Below are 18,625 nucleotides of genomic sequence, written 5' to 3'. Positions count from 1 at the left end.
TGTTTGGGTGTATAAATAATTTCTGATGAAGAAAAGAAAAAGAAAAAGAAAAAGAAAAAGAAAAAGAAAAAGAAAAAGAAAAAGAAAAAGAGAAAAAGAAAAAGAGAAAAAAAAGAAAAAGAAAAAGAAAAAGAAAAAAAGAAAAAGAGAAAAAAAAGAAAAAGAAGAGGGTATTTAAATGTCTGACTATTTGGGAGTGGTGAGGAGTCCCAAATATTAAAAATAAAAGGAAAATAGAAATATTTGGCCATCAGCAGCAGTTGCACTACAGGCGATCATTCTCCTTTGGTGACAATCATAATTTGACCTGTGTCAGGGTATGTGTCTTTTTCATGGGCTGGGAGGTGACCAACACCTGCAGATTTTTCTTAAACCATTGAGGACATTCCATGGGACCCAGCAGCAGAAGGGGTGGATACCACACCAGCAAGAGTGTTTGAAAAAGTGCCCCTGGGTCTGTGTGCTCTTGTTTATGCCAGCACAGTTCTCACATGTGGTGCTGCCCTTTGAAAGGCTGACCTAGTTTGTCTTTCCAACAGTAGTGACAGAGCAAAGCTACTCAGTTACAGGACTAAGGCCAGAACAGAGACCAGCATGTTCTGCAGAGGCCAGGCCACAGGGCTCAAGAGCTATGCTAAGCCACAGCAGTGTTTTGAAGGCCTTCAGTGAACATCCACTAATAAAGTTTGGTGCCCAGGCCATAATGCTTTCCGCTTTGTATTCGCCCTGATTTGAAATATATTTTCTTTACCACCAAAGGAAAAATATGTAGTAGCTTGCAGTTTTCCTTTCAACTGTTTTATTTTGGTAGAGCTTTTGATGAGTAAAGTAATGGGCACAATGCCACAACAATAGTACAGTAACAGGAATGGCACTGGAGCATCCTTTTGCATGAGTGTGGCAGGAGTTGCCATACCAGAGTAGATCATACATCCACCTAATAATGTCTGGCAAGAGTGAGCACTTCATCCAATAGAGGTAGGCAGTTCCTCTGCTTTACATCCCCATCCCAGTCTAAAACCCTCTTACCTCTTCCAGGTTTTGGTAGAAAAGTGCCAGAAGAAGGGCAGTCTGCAGCTTCTCTCTCCTGCTCTGGGACAGATCCTTGATCTGATGCTTCCGCTCATAAATGACATTCAGTTTGTGCTGAATCTTTTGCCCTTCCAGTCCATCAGCCTTTTCCAACCTTCTTGCCTGTTCTTGAAGAGATATCATCTAAGGAGGCAACAGATCTGAAATTACTTTTATGCTTCCAAGTGATGTCAAAGAAACAAAATCAAGTTCCTTTCCATAGACAAAAGATTCTCCTTTTTTCTGTAATGAACCAAGAGCAGCAGGGACAAGTTAACCAGCATTCCCCCTCACCCTGTACTATGTTACACCTATGACATTACTATCATTGGACTTTATGGTGCATCCTGGCTACATAAATGAATCAAAGTTGTAGCTCCAGGAATCCCTATGCCACTGATTACCCAGTGCAAGGAGTCATGGAGCAAGCATGACATCCACAAGTGCTCAGATTTTATTACTTTCTGGAAACCGTGTTGGAAAGTAGCTCTCAAAATGAGCAATCAGTCTGGCAGAGAGCTGGCAAGTGTTCTGGGACTTGATTCCTTCTGGGGAACCCAGGCACAGTCCCAGGTTCAAGTTTAGCCCTAGCCTGGGTGAGCTAGAGCAGTGGCCACCAGCCAGGCAGATTCCTTTACATGCAGGTAGGCAATTCAGTCTCTATTCCAAAGGTGCAGAGAGGCTGCCCATTTGGTACAGCCATTGTATACCAAATGCATATTTAAGTACTTTAACAAATTTTAATGTCAAAATACCTACTTCATTTTGTAAAATGCCTACTCTATTTTACTTGCTTTAAAAGTCACTATTTTTTAAATTAATAAAGCAGAAATTTATGATATCCATAACACAATATGGCCTGCTTTAAATATTTCTTCTTGTAAGTCCCCCAGTTCTGCTTGCTGAGTGGTTTTCCTATCTCTTGCAAGACAATACAGACAGGACTTGGGCATGGAGTGTTTTGACTGTTGTTCTCCAATGCTCTGCATCTTATTTCCCTAAGTTTCCCCATTTTATCTTTGGTTCAAGCATATCAGGCGTATCAGGCATTTCATGCCAGTCACCAAGTCAATGTGTTACCATATTAAAAAGAAAAAAGTATATATATAATTTTATCTCATAGAATTATAGCTGGCAGAATATTAGTTGTTGATGTTTTTACCTTCTCATCCTGTGATGCCAGAAGCTTCTCAAAAGCCTCATGTTTCCTTATCAGTTGCTCTACTTCATCTACAGACCTCCCGAGGTCACTGCTTTTCAAATAAACCTATTAAAAATATATATTATTTTTCTCAGTGAATCAATTATCCCATAATCTTGATTCATAAACAGGATAAGAGGTATTGACTCTGCTGCTGAGAGTGCACTTGAGAGGGAAAAAAAGGAACAGGAGGCAACTGAAAATGGAAATTAATTAGTAAAAGTCCACGGTCTTGTGCAAGAAAGATAAGCATTAACAGGTCTAGCTAAGGAAAGTGACCTGACAGTCCTTATCACAATCATTAAGTCACAAGGCAGTGAATTCCAGAGGTCTAAACTATCCTTGTAATCCCAAGCAAGATCACTGTCATGTCTGACAGATGTCCATATGATTCCTTCCTAGAAGAGTTCCCATAGCAGATACTTTGCAGCCGGCCTGAGCAACTTATTCCAGTGCTTTATTACCTCAGCCATTAGCAGGATTTTCTAAATAGCCATGCATTTTCAGGCTAGATATCAGTACACCTTGTTATATACTGCCCTCTTCATCACACTCAGGAGATCATTCCTTTTATGTTTGCTTCAGCCTTGAACATGTTTGTAGATTTTTGCATACTGGGATTTCTGTCTTCTCTAGGTTAAAATAACAGTGATCTGATCAATCACTCCACAACAGCTGTGCCTTTTTGATTCCAATTATTGCTCCCCTCTGGGTTTTCTCCATTTCCACTTATTCTGAGACTTGATGTAACAAGTGTCAATAAGCAATAAGGCTGCCAGAGTGAAGGTTGTGAAGACAGCAGAATGCCTTCCAAGCTGCAATCTTAAGCATGTGCCTGTATGTAATGCTTGTCTTTTATACAATACCACGAACTCAAGTTCACCTTGCAGTCTACTATGAGCTTCCAGAAACTTTTCAGAAGAACTGCTGTCAGACCAGCTTGTCCCTATCCTGTATTTATGCAGCTGATTGTTCCTGAAAAAATGTCATTGCTTGCACCTGTACCAAGTGCATTACATCTGTTATTTTCCAGGCCATCATTCCAGCTTCTCTGCACTAATTTTATTTACTGTCTGTTCTGCCAATCTCTGATGCAGAAACATTTTAGTCTAAAATAACAAATGCAGTTTTAAGGAATCTGACCTCTGCACCTTTTAACACTGTGCAAGTGTGCACGTTTTCTAACTAATTCACACACGTCTCAAAGGCATTGCAGTATTCCCTTACTCTGTTCTGGTGTTAAAGAAAATGACTGCCCAATTACTTGTCCCATAGATTCTGTTATACTCAGTTTTACCAAAGGCAAAAGAATATAGTCATCTATTAACAAGAAAAAACTATGCTTTTCTGCAGGTTGGCAGGAATTTATTCTTTTTCATTGGAGGTAATTGCCCAGAGGCTCTTTTCTTGTTCAGCAATGAGACAACAGAAGGATAAAATCCCCAGTTACAGGCTCTGATGGGACATGAGCAAAGAAGACCCATGGATAAGGTTCACACTGAAGAGACTATGGCTGGACAGAGTTTGGGAAATCACATTGCTGTGAGGGACTGTATTTATCAGCAGTGTGTAATGTGTAATCCATTTTGTGAGCTCATGGAACCACAAGTATTTGGACAAGGATGAGAAATTCCAATCAGTAACTTTGCCTGGGTAAAGTGCAATTAACAGAGATGGAAGAAGAATTTGAGATCAATGATATAGTGTGAAAGAATTAAGAGGCAGGAAAGAAACAGAACAGAATCAGTGAAACAACACAACTGCTAAATGTTTTGGAAAAGGGCTAGTAAAGGACATGGATAAATCTCTGCCTTTAAGCCCTAGATGTGCACAGGAAAAAAAACATCTGGAGAGATCACTCTTGCTTTGAAAAACAACACAGTCCTGTAGCAGTCTTACAGAGTGTTTTCTATAAGAGGGAAAAGATATCCTTTGGCAACTACTTCAGAAAACCAGTCATGATATTCATTTCTGCACAGAAGTATTGGACAACTGTTTAATCCCACAGGGCATCTTCTGCAGTAGAGGCTTCCCAAGTGTAAGCCCATGTGCAGGGTAATCCACACCTACTTGTCAGGATCTGACTGCACTAACAGGTCCTGGATGGACCCCTGCTCCCATGTGGGAATCTCTCTGAGGCTCAGCCCTGGACATCAGTGCCTCCTGAGCTGCATTGAGCTGCATTTAGCTGCACTGATCCTGCCCTGATTGCCTTGGACAGACCCTCATTTCAGTCACTACCTTGCTTTGATGATTTGATCTTCAGCTGCTTGATGGACTTTTTTACTGCTGCCACCTCTCAACCCTCCTTGGTGGCTGTGGATAAAAGGACTGACAGCCAGACTTGATCTGATGTTCTGGCCCATTTTTGGGGTGTGAATATTTTGCATATACAGAAAAATGCACAGATAAATATCATGCCCAGGCCAGATTTTCAAACTTCTCTATGCTAATCCATTCCCATCACAATCATCACTGTCAAGAAGAGAGAAAGGCCACTGTACAAAAGACCTAAGTTTATAGTAAGTCCAGCCCATAAATCGCCAGAATGTCTAAAGAAATAGATTAATGCCTCTGCTATGCCTCTGTGTTATCCACAACCCCCACCAGAAGGCAGATACTTTGTCATTCAAACTTTAATCCTTTGATCTATCGTACTCATCAAGCATATGCAATTATGAGAGATATATTTTTTGGAGTGTTATTGGATTTAGTTTCTCTTTTGAAGAAAAATGTGTGGGCTCCAGGTCTGCCTACTGTAATGCTTTATTAAAACACTTATCATTACCATCTATATTTACACTGCTGCTGTTAACACAGAAATAAAAAGTTAGCTGAATCTAGCCCACTGCTCTTTGGGGTACACATGCTGCATCTCTTTAAAAATACTGTAGCTTCTTGATATATTTTGTGCTTTATCTACCATTTCTGGTCAAAAAGGAATTACGTCCAGGACTTTTATTTAGTAACTGTTAGCAGTGAAACTGATACCTGAAGAAAGGGTCAGCTATTTGTTTTCCTGCTCATATATCTCTGATGGAAGAAAAAGGCAAGGGACATCTGCTGGTAAAGAGGTTATTTTCCTTAGAGAAAGAGAACAGAGACATCTGAGAGCAGGGGCATGGGGTGGTGACTCATAAGCAGCTGCCACTGGAGAGCTCAGTGCCTTGCTCCTGCTGAAATCCACTAAGCACAAATGACACTGGGCATTCAAAGATCAATTCCTTCGGAGGTTACAGCAGTGGGAAAAAGTCCTCCTGGCTGTTGAAAGCTTGGGACCAAGTCCTCCAAGTAGAAGTCAGTGCAAATGCTCTTGGCAACCGAAGGTTCGACATTGAGTAGGAAAACGGGCGCTCAGAAAGCAAATTGCTGCAAAAGGGAAGTGGCTGCATACATTGCAGGTGAGGCAATGGCAATGTGCTCAGAGGAGAGCAGCCCCTGTAGCACCAACAGTGCTGCTGCCTGGAGAGCTGCTGAGGTAAAAATTTTCCATTTGTCTTTTACACAGAAATCTTTTGACAGCCACTGCTGTCAGAACCACAACATTTTTTTCATGTAAGCATGTGTTATACCAGTCTGAAAGCGGAATAAAAATTGGCTCCCATGCCACAGTGCTGGCCTATCACCAGTTACATCACTTTTTGGCATATTTTTAGACAGGCCTCCTGACTCCTGCTTTGAATGAGACACATTGATTTCAAGTACAGAACCCTGCATAGCTCTCCTCAGGCAACAGACCAGGGTCTCCCACAGCATACAGCAGATATAAGCTTTCTCTCAAGATTGTTTCTATTAGGAATCATGGCCCATCATTGGAAATTTAATATTCAGCCACAAAAACACAAAAGACTTGGCAGCTCACTATAAAACAGATTCGTTTTTAAATGAAGACTTCCAAAGATGCTTGAAACCACAAAATGGTTTTTGAGATTTCTGAGATTTTCTGGAATAAATTTTCAAGTTATTAGCAGTTTAAAGCATGGAAACAGAGGTTTTAACCCTACTGAACTGGAATTTTCCCCTATTTCTGAGATAATTGAATAGTTTTTGCCAGAAAGACCTCTTTCATACAAGCTAATGCAGAATTAAAAGCAAAGTCCAATTTAAAAAAATCATTTAAAATAAACCAATACTATATACACAGGTATGTGACAGCATCTGCCAATTCAAGCTTTTGGAGAAATACTGAATGAAACATTTTAGTCATTATCATAACTATGTTCCCTGGATGCCACAACCTCGCATTTATACTCACTGGAAAATGACACAGCCCCGAAAGAAATTTGTATTCCAAGAAGAGAAGTTTTTATTTCTCTAGAATAAAATATATTTTAGGTGTTTGTGCAAATCCACTTCCTTCTTCCGCTTTTACTCTTCACAGTATAACAAGCTCCACAGATTTTGCCCCTCAGTGCCTGCCATGGACTTGCTGCTGAGATTGCTGGAACTCCACAAAAAATTTTTCTGCTCTAACCATGTACTAAAAGCCTGAATTATTCCCAGTTTTAAAAAATTAAAGCATGTAATCAAGTCCAAACTATCTGGCAAGACAGAGAAGAATAAGGTTTGATTTTACTTAATTCTGATAAAAGTAAATACTAAAAAGAATTAACGAAAATAATCAGAAATTTGCTTTAGCAAAGTAAATGTTCTCGATACCATGACTATATAAGGTTCACAAAAATGTTTTACTATGCTTCATTTCAGTAAAAGTTATAAGAAGGTATCATACTACAAACACAAGAGGAATAAAACACACTGAAGTTGTTTATGAAAAGAAAACATACGTTTTTTTCTATCATACTGACATGTATTATTGGCATCTGTCCTCACCATCTATATGCAAAATTCTAATGTTGAATATATTTACAATTTCCTTCCCTCTCCCCACTGCATGCTTCTCCTTGGCGTAAGAATACAGTTATCCCATATTGGAAATGTATATGGAAAAAACACAGAGATAAAACTGGTGTTTTCCCAGTAACTGCTATGGTTCCTTCCTCACACCTATTTCCTCCTTCTTCAAAATTCACACTCTTGATCCCTACCCTGTAAGTATTAAGTGTTAGACAAGAATCCTACATCCATACAACATCATAATTTAAATATTTACTTTTGAAACATTTGTCTGAAAGCAGACTAAATTCCTCTGAAACTCCCCATAGTTTCACTGCTAGAAACTTTGCTAGGATATCCAAATTTGATGTGCTGTGGACATTAAATTCCCTTTGTTTCCCTCAGGAAAGGGTGGTACCTCTCCTTTTCTAAGAGGGGAAAAAAGTGATGTCTTCCTACACACTTAAATACTTCGGCTTTTGAAAACAAGCCTTGCTTCTAAAGTTACAAAACCAGGAATTAATCATCTAGAAATATAACATAATTCGACAAGTAGGAAAATGAAAACAGTGAAACAGAAAAGAACTAAGAAAAACTACACTGAGGATTTTTTCCAGGTCCCAGACTGACTACAGAATCACAGAATTGACTAGGTTGGAAAAGACCTTTGAGATCATCAAGTCCAACCTAGCAGAGGAGAAAAGCAGTTTTTGGCTCTGAAGTCTTGAATCTTCAAAGTGCTGGGCACTATGGCCAATCATGCAAACTCCACAAGCACTTGCAGGCTGTGTTAACAACAGCATTCTAATGGTTAAAATGAAACTCTTGTTAAGTGCTTGATCAGAGCAGAGCCCTTATTTTCACTCAGGATGGATCAAGCTGTAGCTGCAGCCTTGGACACAGCAGAACACAAGTAGTTTTCTCATTGTCTCCTAGTCATCTCTAGGGAGTTGGAACATGGCAAGATGCATACAAAAAGAAATCCACATGACTTGATTAAACACAACGTAGATCTTCTGTTTGCAAGTGTTCCTAGAATGGAATGCAAATCTTCACCACTCTCCTCCCAGATCCAAAGGATGCAATGTTGACGGCAATAGATGGACACCCTGGACCCTCTGCACCTCTGTGAGTTGAAGCTGTGGCGTGAGCTGGTATGTTTGTCACAAGGTTGTCAGGGCAAACACTTTTCACAGTGCATGCTTCCTGGGAAGGTCTCAAACCAGATCTTGTCCAATGGCTAGAAAGCAATCCTGAGCAGCAAACTGGGTTCACTGATAGAGAGAGGCCAGCCCCAATCTCCACAGGGTGAAAGGGTGGACCAGCTCTATCTGAATCACGTGTTTTGATAAAGACTGTTGAATTTCGGCTTCTTCTAAATTCTCTTACCACCTGGATAGGCATAGCAGTCCAAGGTGTGGCAAGTATCAGGGTGATTTTGGAAACCTTGTGGTGAGCAGGTGTTAGACCATCACATGGAGTCTTCCTAAACTCTGGCCTAGATGAGGGATAATTCTGAAAGACAATCAGCTCTGGACTTAAATCCTTGCTCACGACCTCATTCCCACTGATTGAACTTTCTCTTCCAGTGAGTACAGCTGGGGACAGCCATATATCTCTGGATAAAGTCTGCTGGGGAAGGCCAGGATACTTCGAGGAAGTCACATGAAATCTTGTGATTTGAAGGGCTGGAGACCCACCTGAAGGGAAACCTTGTTTTGGTTTCTGGGATCGTGTTGGAAGAGCAGAGGGAGTTTCAGGCACCTTGTCTAATTGTGGCATGAGCAGACTTGAATGAGCGTGACTGCTTCCATGGGAACCTGCTCGAAAAGGCTTTATCGTCAAGCTGCACGTTGAAATGTAAAGCTTCATTGAAGTGTGGAGGTCTGACATTTGGACACTGCATTGGCTAGAGCCTTGTCGGGATGGCAGTGAATCACAGGGGTCCAGGGATGCATGCAGATTTTTGCTGTGGAGCATAGAAGCAGCTGGAATAGCAGAAAGATCAACGTCTAGGCGTGATGTCCAGCTTGATGGAGCTTTGCAGGGAAGAACATCTGAGGGCAAAGATAGAGCAAGCTTCAAGGGATCACTTTTTCTGCGAGAAATACGACGAACACTTTTTTCTCTTTTTGAATATTGCTTGTAAGATGCAGATGTTGACTGAGTGCCAGACCTCTCATATCCATGGCCCCAAGGATCCTTGCAAGCACTGGAACATGTGGATGTTTCATCAGGACTGACACAGTGAATAGTGCTCCCAAAACCTTTCCTCTGCTCTGTGTGTGCCAGGATGACATCTAGCCTTGAGCAGTAAGATTTACTGCTGGGTGGTGAGATGGCATTTCCAGGAGCAAGCTCTGCAATCGATTGACCAGTGGGAGGATGCCAAGCTGGTGCTGGCATCTTTTGGAAAGGCCTGTCCCGCACAGCAGATTCAAAAGGAGGAGGTGGGCTCACTCTACAGGAAGAAAGCAGCACTTCTGCAGTGGAGACATAGGTTGCAGATGAAGGTTTGCAGCGATGGTCCCTGTATGACATTCTGAAGCTTAGTCCTAAGTGATGCAAAATTCAAAGCCTCAGAAGCTTGCCTTTCCCCCTGTGCTTAAAACCAAGTCCTAATCCTTTTTCCTTTGGCACTGGAAATTTCCATTCTTCCTCTGAAGCAAAGGAATGAGAGATGAATAAACATTCTCCAGGGAAAAAAAAAAGAACTAAAAAAATCCGCATTCAAAATAAAAAGTCTCAGCTCTTCTAAAACTGCTACCACCTCTTGTCATGTCTGCAAAGCGATATGAGTGTGGGATGGGCTGAAAGATAAATTACAGAGCATACGGCTCTGCTCCCGGAGTGTTCTGACAGTGAGACTGCAGACAGAGTAGGAGGGAGCCAAAAGCGTCTGCCAGAGACAGCCTGCGAACTCGCTGTTATTTCGTCTGTGAAAAAAAGAAAAGCAGCTAACCTGAGCAATGGATCTGCTGCTGCGAAAAGATCAGAACAGAGCAGAGAGTACTGGACACAGTTTCTGCTCGAAGCAAAAATGATTTTTTTCCTTCTTTCCCTTTTTCAGCTGTTAATTGTCTGCACTCTGAATGACGAAATCTCAGTTTGCAGGTCTTAGAAGAGATTCCTACAGAAGTTCCATTTGATGGCACAACTGAATTAATAAAAAAAATATAAAAGATAGATGTTTGCCTAATTTTCTTCACATCTGCTCTATTTTCTTTAGCACAGAACAATGGTAGACAATATTCTGCAAAAATCCTTTGAAGGCTTAAGTAACTTGGATGTAATATAAGATGCTGGCTTAAAGTCAAACCTGTCACAGTGGCACAGACAGCGAATGAAAGAGCAATTCTCAGTAGTAGCTCTTAGTTTAAAATATTCCTCTGTTACCTTCTTCCTTCCCCTGTTTCTTGCTTCTGGTCTGTGGCATATGAAGTACTGGCAAAATAGGATTGAAAAATTATGACATTCTTTCTTACACAGACATTTTGCAGACATAAGAAGTGAAATGCACGTAACTGAGCCTTGACCCAAACACAAAAGTGAGAAGAAACTCAAAGGGTGGAAACATTGGTTCTATTTGTTTGTCTGACAGGAATGCTTTTTGAATGTGTGTTTCCTTTCGTCCTTCTTGAAAGCAGCAAATGATGAAATTGGGAAAATGGTTTGAGTGTCTTCACTTGATACCTTGGCTGAGTTTTTTGGAAAACGTTTCAAAGAACTGCTTTCCTATCATCCTGCTTGTCTGCATCACTGTGCAGCCACATTTAACTCCATATAGTAGTAACAGAGTTCAATCCAAAAGGAGCAGATTTTTCTTCCAAGAGCTCAACTGCACAGAAGTGAAACACAAGTAGTGACTAAGGAACCTCACTCCACTATCAAATTGTTTATACTGATCTACACAGCAGATAGTGGCAGCTGCAGAAGACAGCTTGACTGTAAAGTGTGTGAAGGGCTGTTGGAAGGGGCAGCCGAGTATCCACACTTTACTGGATAGTAAAAGTTCCACCTTCTGAATGCTCAGTGTCAGTGAGGAAAACTGAGGACCAGACTCCTTGGAAGTTCATAGAGAGGATACTATGGGAAAAATGATTCTGATGACAGAATCTGCACTTCACTGTCCTGGAGGTCACAATCTTCATTCTCAGGCTTTGCTTTGGCTAAAGAAACTTGTGGTTTCTGATCTCACGAGGAGAATTTACCTAGCCTCTGAAGAGCACCCAACCCTTTTTGTGGCAGTCTACGTCACAGCCTGTGGCAATAGCAAATTCATCTGTACAAAGAAGTAATATGAAGTGCCATTTACCTGTAGAGAATGTGCTGGGCCATACCAGAAGTGTCAGGTGCATTACCGCTTCATGTATGAGTAATACAGACTTTTGCAACCAGGACTCACAACTGAGGGGCAAAATAATCACCTACCCACCGCAGCTTCCTACACATTTACCTGTGCATTACATAGAGCAAACAGATGCTGTAGTGAGAGTGCTTCTGTGTGTTGGCTGATACCAATTAAATGAAAAGAGAAAAAATACGGTGGCCTAACTTCTGTAGAGTTTAAATTTTCCCTGGTAAGCTCCTATGCAGGAGCTTAACAATGATATACCACTGCTTGGTAGGGAATTGAGATAGATATAATGCAAATCATGTCATTTGCCATATAAGCAACAAAGAGTGGGCAGAACTGTGTAATATTTTACTCCAGAAACCTGAACCTAGGTAAAACTCTCTGTTTCATGTCACAAACTCCAGAATGCAGGTCACACTTGCCAGAAGAACCAATTACAAGGAATTATGCAAACATGCATTTCCTTCAAGGAAGGAGTAGCAGAAAGTTCCTTTGTGCCACAAAGAGTTAAGTTTCACTGCATGGCACAGCACAGAGTCAGTTTCCAAAAGGATTTAGTGCTGGGGCAAAGCACTAGTGGAAAATAGAGCTCAGCAAGAAATGAGAGCCATTATATTTTGCTGTCAGTGGTCTTGGAGAATCAAGGATTATTTTCCTTAATGAAAAATGACCCAGAGGTGCAACCTCCTCCAGCGTTGTGTCAATCCTTCAGTTTGGCAGCCTGCAACCCATTGATGTGGCTTGCATGCCAAGTCTCTGCACAATTGCAGCAATCTATCAATTCATGAATTTGCAGAGCGACTGCACTCTTTTCTGTAATAGCAAATGCCAGACCTCGAACTGGAACCTTTTGAAATTGTTGCATGAATCAAAGAAAGTGCAAGAAATACAAAATATAATTCAGTAATGGTGAAAAAAATCAATCTATTTCAAGAGCTGCAAAATGATGATAGTAAGAACATCCTTCTGTCTCTTTGCATTAATTATATCTGCCCTCTTTTCTCATGAGAGGGCCTATTTCACTAGCTTGTTTTTCTCAGTTGCATTGAACAGAAGTTAATACTCCTTACAAACTCTTTCACTGTTGTTCTACACACTCATATCAATGCCCTTGTAGAACTGAGAAGTCAATTCACTTTCCTGTATTAACTCACACTGCCAACATCCATTTTCCACTAGTTGCATTTTCCCAGTGTAACTCTCAGCCTGAGGTGAGAATTCCAGCAACACCTGCAAAGTAAACTCCCTTCAAACCCTCTTTACAATTTCCTTCCTCTTTGAAGCCAGTGGTTAAGCAGCTGGCATGCTGAGATCTGCTTATAAAATGAACTAATATTAGACTCTTGTCTCCCTCTTCTGTTGTGACTCTCATATGTTCCCTCTTATGTTTATTTGCAGTGAATTACCTTTCAGGTAAGGTTCATCTATTTGTTTCTAAGCCCCATGAGAATGGAGAGCATCTCGTATATTGCTACAGTCTCCAAGTGATACCACAACACAAACAATACAAAGAGACTGTCTTGTCTGTACACAGACACAAGGATTTCAAGCTCGAGGTGAGCAGTAGTGCCCTTTTTAGTCTGAAAGAGTTTACATGCTTGAAGAGTTTAACTGCTTATTTCGAGTTTATAAATTGCTCACCTCCTGTGAGTTCAGGAGCATGTCAAGGTGATCCCAATCCTTGTAGAACATTTGTTCTTGGTGTATTTTCTCCAGCCACTCCTTCTTCTGTCTCCATGCATTGTATACGTTTTTCTTCTCTTCCAACAAAGCCTGTAGCTTCTGCTGAATCTGAACAAAATTTCCAGTTAAAAACTCATGTTGGTCTTTATATCCCATGGATATGGGTAAGTTGAGAGGAGAAAGGATTAAGTGAAGTGGTGGATAATCCCTTTAAATTGCAACAAAATTATTAAACAGAAAAAAAGTAGAACAAGTTCTAGCACTACTGTTTGGGCAGAGGGATAATCAGAGGTGCCTCATTTCAACAATGGAGAAGTGCTTCTTACAGCACATATGCAGTCCAAGCCAAGAGCAAAGAAAGGTTACTGTTTCTCAAGTGTGACTTCTAGAATCGGATCCTAATTCTTCATTGTCGCTAAACATTGTGTGCTATTACAGCACTTCAAATTTTTATGTGACAGATATTAAAATAAAAATTATCAACTTAGCATATTCTTCTAGCCAGTGAATACATGCCACAAGGTTAGACTTCATATAATTTCAGCTTTCAAACACTGTATATCACAGGCCTTCTATAAATGATTTTTCCTACCTTTTTCTACAGGCAAAGGACTTTACAGTCAGCAAGATTTCTAGTTACCATACTCATACAGTGCAATACTCAGCAAATATTCCGGAAATAGCTTGGTGAGATGGGAGAGTAACTTGCACAAACTACATTTTTCTGAAGATACTCAAGAGACATGTTAATGAATTGTCAGGGGAGAAATGAACTGGTAGGTACTGGAAAAGAAATAAATGCTGTGAGAATCTCAGAAGCTATTTGTCATGAGTAAACTGACATTTTGACTTAAATCTTTCATTTCCAGGGAGTATATTTTACTAGTGTAATTCTTGACTACAGAAAATGTTTCAATCAATCTTTAAACTTTCTCATATGCTTGAGTGTTTTCATTCTTTGGTTGACAGGTTTTTGTCCAGACTGTTCTGGTGTGGATATACCACTGTAATATGAAGTGTAGCATTTGTGTGAAAATCCAGTTTGGGAAGTTGGTAGAATTGACTCCATTTCTCAGAACACCGTAAACTTCTTGAATAAGTCCAGCTCTGCTGCAGGGGACCTTCAGGAGATGCCTCCACTCATCTACTGCTGAAGTAGGAAATGGAACAGATGTTTTTGTGCCCAAGCTAGGTAAAACACTGAGGCAAATGTAGGTCATACACATGGACAAGTGAGTGTACACGTTTTGTTATCTCACAGTGTGATACAATATAAAATTGTAGTTACGTTGGGGTCCAGTAGCTGAATATGTATGACCGCACTCAGAGGAGTTTCAATTACCTCTTTTGATGGCATTTCCTCATCTTGCAAGAGGGACTGTCCTAGCTGTACAACATGACTGAACTTCTCCTCTCGTGCTTCGATCTCTGCCAGCAGCTGCTGATGCTGGGTGAGTCTCAGGCTGCTAGTAGATATGTCCCGGATAGTCTCCTTGGCTCTCATTTCCCTTATTATTTCTGCTGTCCATAAGACATAGTCCCACACCTGGAACCCAAGAAAATATGAAAGTTGAGGTTAGGGCTCAAGCTTAGGTTAGCAGGCAGGAAAATCATAGGCTGACCCGTCAACTTTAAGTGAATAATAGGTAATAAAATCATAGATAAGAAATAAAATATTCCATTAGTGCTTAGAGTACTGCTATGAAGCAATCATGAGCAAGAAAATTCTAAAACAAATCCCTGAGGATTATTGTCTGTGATTGAAGAAAATTGTGCAAGTAAAAATAATTTGATGTTCTCTGTATGTCTTTTCCTCCATTTGATTCTACACCTTCAACAGCCGCTTACTTTAGGCATTGTACTTGAATCTGCAGTAGGAGTTTTGCTCTTGGTAAAAACTAGGACTGCAAGGAATAGACAAGGGATTATATATGATGCTTAAGTTTTGTTATAATTTAAGTATGTTTGGATTAGTTGATTCAGTTTTGAGGTATTTAATGGTCTTTCAGGTTTTTAAAATGTATTTTAAAAGACTATTATTTATAGTAAGTGTTCTCTTTTACTGTAGAAAACTAAAAACTTTCTCTTTTAAATGGTTGCTGGCTTTTCCACTGAAGGAAACTATGTAATGGAAATAGACTTTTGGCTGCTCCATTTTACCCATAGATTTTTGTTCATATCATCAAAACCTTGTAAAGACAGCCAGGAAAAAATAAATTCGGAAAAGCACCGCACAAAATTGAAACCGGCCAATTTGGGGTCCTGAGTTTAGGCTTTAAAGCCAAGATACTGCTTTTTTTAAAGCCAGTGAACACAGATACTAAATGACTTTATAAAGACTGTGGTCCTTTTCAAGGGGCCCATGTAGTGCACACGTGTTGGCACCATTTTGATTTGTGGAACTAATTTGTTCACACAGCTGGATGTCACTGTAGACACTGATATTGCACTTGGCACTGCAAATGTCTAAAACTCCCTGAGATTTTAAGCTAAGCATTAGGAAAAATTCCATAAATCTCAGGATATATTGTTCCATGCAATGGAACAAGTCAAGAGCCAATAAGAGGCTACTAGACTGCCACTGCCAGCAATATTTAAGGATAGAGTAGGCATCAGTCTGCAGGAAACTCCTAAGCAGAGCCTGACTGACATCATGCAGATCCTAGCACAAACTTCAGGATAAGAGCCTCAGATCATTCAGAAATACTTTGAGTCTGTGTCTACACTCATCTTCCTTGACAAAGTTCCATGGAAGATTTGAAACCCTCTGTTGTGCTGTGTGTTTTAAGTTAGGACCAGCTCTGCTATTTGGTCACATTAAAATTGCACTTGATGGGGTGTAAGGAGATACACTAGATGATTGTGCAGAATTCTCATTTTATGGAAATTTCTTTTTTTGTTTGTTAGTTTCACTTAATCTCTGCATAATTTTTTAACTGTGGACTGCATGTGAACAATATAATGAAAAAAAAGTACTCTGAACAGCTGTGACTAACATTAAGCTTGTGTACCTCTTGGCACAGGTGAAAGAGGAAAGGTAGCAAAGTTGCCTCTGCATTCAGCAGTATGGGTGATATTCTGCAGCAAAGTTGCTTTAACCTACCCTAGAGTTATTGAAATTCTTACAGTTATTAGCCATGGCTGCATGGTTCTGCCTTGTCCCATCTGGGCAGAAAGGCAGGCTTACCAAATTGCAGAACCAGCTCTTCACTTCTTCAGGAATTATTGTTGGGAAATTGAGAGGATTGGGAATACTTTTTGCCATCAGACTGACATCAAAGAGACAGGGAGTTGCCTGAAGCATAGTCCCATCTAGACATGTCACTGAGAATACAGTCACTTGGCTTTGTCATTTCGTTTTATGATGTTAAGAGTCATGAAGATCAAAGGACATACTGGCAGAGTGAGAAATGAGCTGTAGATTTGTCATTCATATCACAGGATGCATCACACGTTTCAGACAAAATTCAAACCAAAGGTGTTTTACATCATCCTATCAATAAAACTTAGAATAACACTCCCACAGGATGGGGACAACTTGACATTTTCTCTCTGAAGTCAAAACCTAAATTTATGATGTAAGTTATGAAGTAAATCAATAAAGAAGTGAACTCTGAGTGACTACATTTTAATGGCTAAATCCACCAAGATCCACCTCCTGATGAAGATGCCTCCAGGTTGAAGACTTCAAGAATCTATGATAGAAGAATACATTCTAAAAGTTTGCCTTGTTCTTCCTATCAGTCCTAGAGACGTTAGAAAGACAGTGGGCAAATGAACTTTTCACCTACATCAGTAGAATCACACTAATTTTCCCAATCAATAGTTCTGCGTATGATAATGGAATTTGTAATGGTTAAAAAACAAACCAAGCAAATCCTCAAAAACCCCCAACTGCCATAAACATAATTTTTCTCTAACTATATAATATTTCTTTTTATAAAATATGACAAGTAATGCTGATTTAAACACTTGTAAGAGACTTAAAGTGGATTAATCAAATGTGAAGATGCCTTTCATGCTAAAAAAGAGAACCACATACACTCTGTTGTGGCCTTGATCCCAGATTACAGCCCTAAGACAAACTTGCAGCACATTTTTTCCAGGTGAACATACTCTAGACACTCTCTGCTTCCCACTAAAAATAGAAACAAAATGTGAACTACCAGAGGTATCTGGAAATAGCACAGTAGTTACACCTGGAACAGTTCAAGAATAAAAGAATGTAAATGTATTCTAGAAATCTACATTAGCAACTCCCTTCATGATATAAGGGGACACTTGCTGGTTTAGCACCTGCAGTTCTTGCAGCAATATCTACTGATTTGCAGTGGTGTAGCTCAAGTGTCTTCACTGAGACTACTGACATTTGCAGAGTATTCCATGGCAAATCATAGCTCAGTGACCTGCTGAGTTCTTTGGAGAAAAATCTACTGTGCATTGCTGATTATGATGTTATGCTGATATACCCATGTCACTGTTTGAGCAACTTGAGAGGTTAGTGTAAAAATCAGTGAGTTGTATTTGATACATTCCATGAGTTAAGTTAGCCAAGGGTTATTGCATGCCCTGACAGAGAGAGAACAAACTTTTATGCATTATAAGCGGGAAAGTAACATCTCTTTCTGTCACTCTTACTCAGTGGAAATTGAAAAGTCTTTGAAAAGACTACTGCTACACCTGCAAAGCAGTGACCACTTCTGAAAGCTGACAATTATTCCTTACACATCTAGATGTAAGCTTCCATTTTTACAGAAGGTAAAAAATCCTTATCCTATAAAAAAGATCCTTATCCTATAAGACCTTTCTAAACATCTACAAGCACTGAATGCTTGACTGATAACACAGAGAGCACCTGCAGCTTTTTGCAGCTTGGAAGTGCACCTCTGACTCACACCCACTGCAGGCAACCTTCCCCCGAGCAGCGAGGGACAGAGGGCAGAAGTGAGCACTTACATGTGCCTGAAACTCGTAAAGCTTGTAGGCTTGTTCCAGCAGTCTCCTGCGCAGCTCCACTTTGGACTTCAGGGCCTTCCAGTTGGTCACTATTGCCTGCTGCTTTGCCTTCAGGTCTTCCACCTGCTTCTTGGAGCAATGGGGCAGCACTTGATCTGCAGAGTGGATCAGCTCCTGCAGCTGTACAGAGGGGTGAAAGAAGAGGGTAAGAAGGAGAGTGTCACAGAGATCCTGCTAGTATTAGAAAAGTTCTGATAAGGGCTATTTTTCTGTACATGCAAATACAATTCAAGCAACATTTTCTTACTTAATTTTTCTCATATGAAACAAAAACTTCTATAATTTCTGTTCTATGGAGTAATAGTGACATCCAGTGTTTGCCAAGGCTCATCACAACAGTGATTTTTCAGAGGCAGCCAGATTTTGTTTTCCATTTTTACTATACCATTTATTATATGAATAATACAAGTAGTATTATAATTACTATTATAATGCAAGTAATAGCCAACCATTTCTTTTTT

General features: G+C 40.1%; 1 protein-coding gene across 1 annotated transcript in view; it reads right to left on the bottom strand.

The window, feature by feature from the left end:
- Positions 1–18,625, bottom strand: part of SPTBN5 (spectrin beta, non-erythrocytic 5) — a 91,128-nt gene that overhangs the window by 37,841 nt on the left and 34,662 nt on the right. The window contains exons 31-35 of the mRNA XM_048306301.1: positions 18,105–18,284; positions 14,491–14,694; positions 13,107–13,256; positions 2,234–2,338; positions 1,030–1,215 (exon numbers count right to left, since the gene is read on the bottom strand). Of these exons, the coding sequence (XP_048162258.1) occupies positions 1,030–1,215; positions 2,234–2,338; positions 13,107–13,256; positions 14,491–14,694; positions 18,105–18,284 (825 nt within the window). The remainder of the gene's footprint in view (positions 1–1,029; positions 1,216–2,233; positions 2,339–13,106; positions 13,257–14,490; positions 14,695–18,104; positions 18,285–18,625) is intronic.

This window comes from Corvus hawaiiensis, chromosome 6, assembly GCF_020740725.1.
Source record: "Corvus hawaiiensis isolate bCorHaw1 chromosome 6, bCorHaw1.pri.cur, whole genome shotgun sequence".
Classification (NCBI taxonomy): Eukaryota; Metazoa; Chordata; class Aves; order Passeriformes; family Corvidae; genus Corvus; species Corvus hawaiiensis.
Note: the sequence above shows the minus strand (reverse complement) of the source record. Positions and strands in the feature narration are given on the sequence as shown.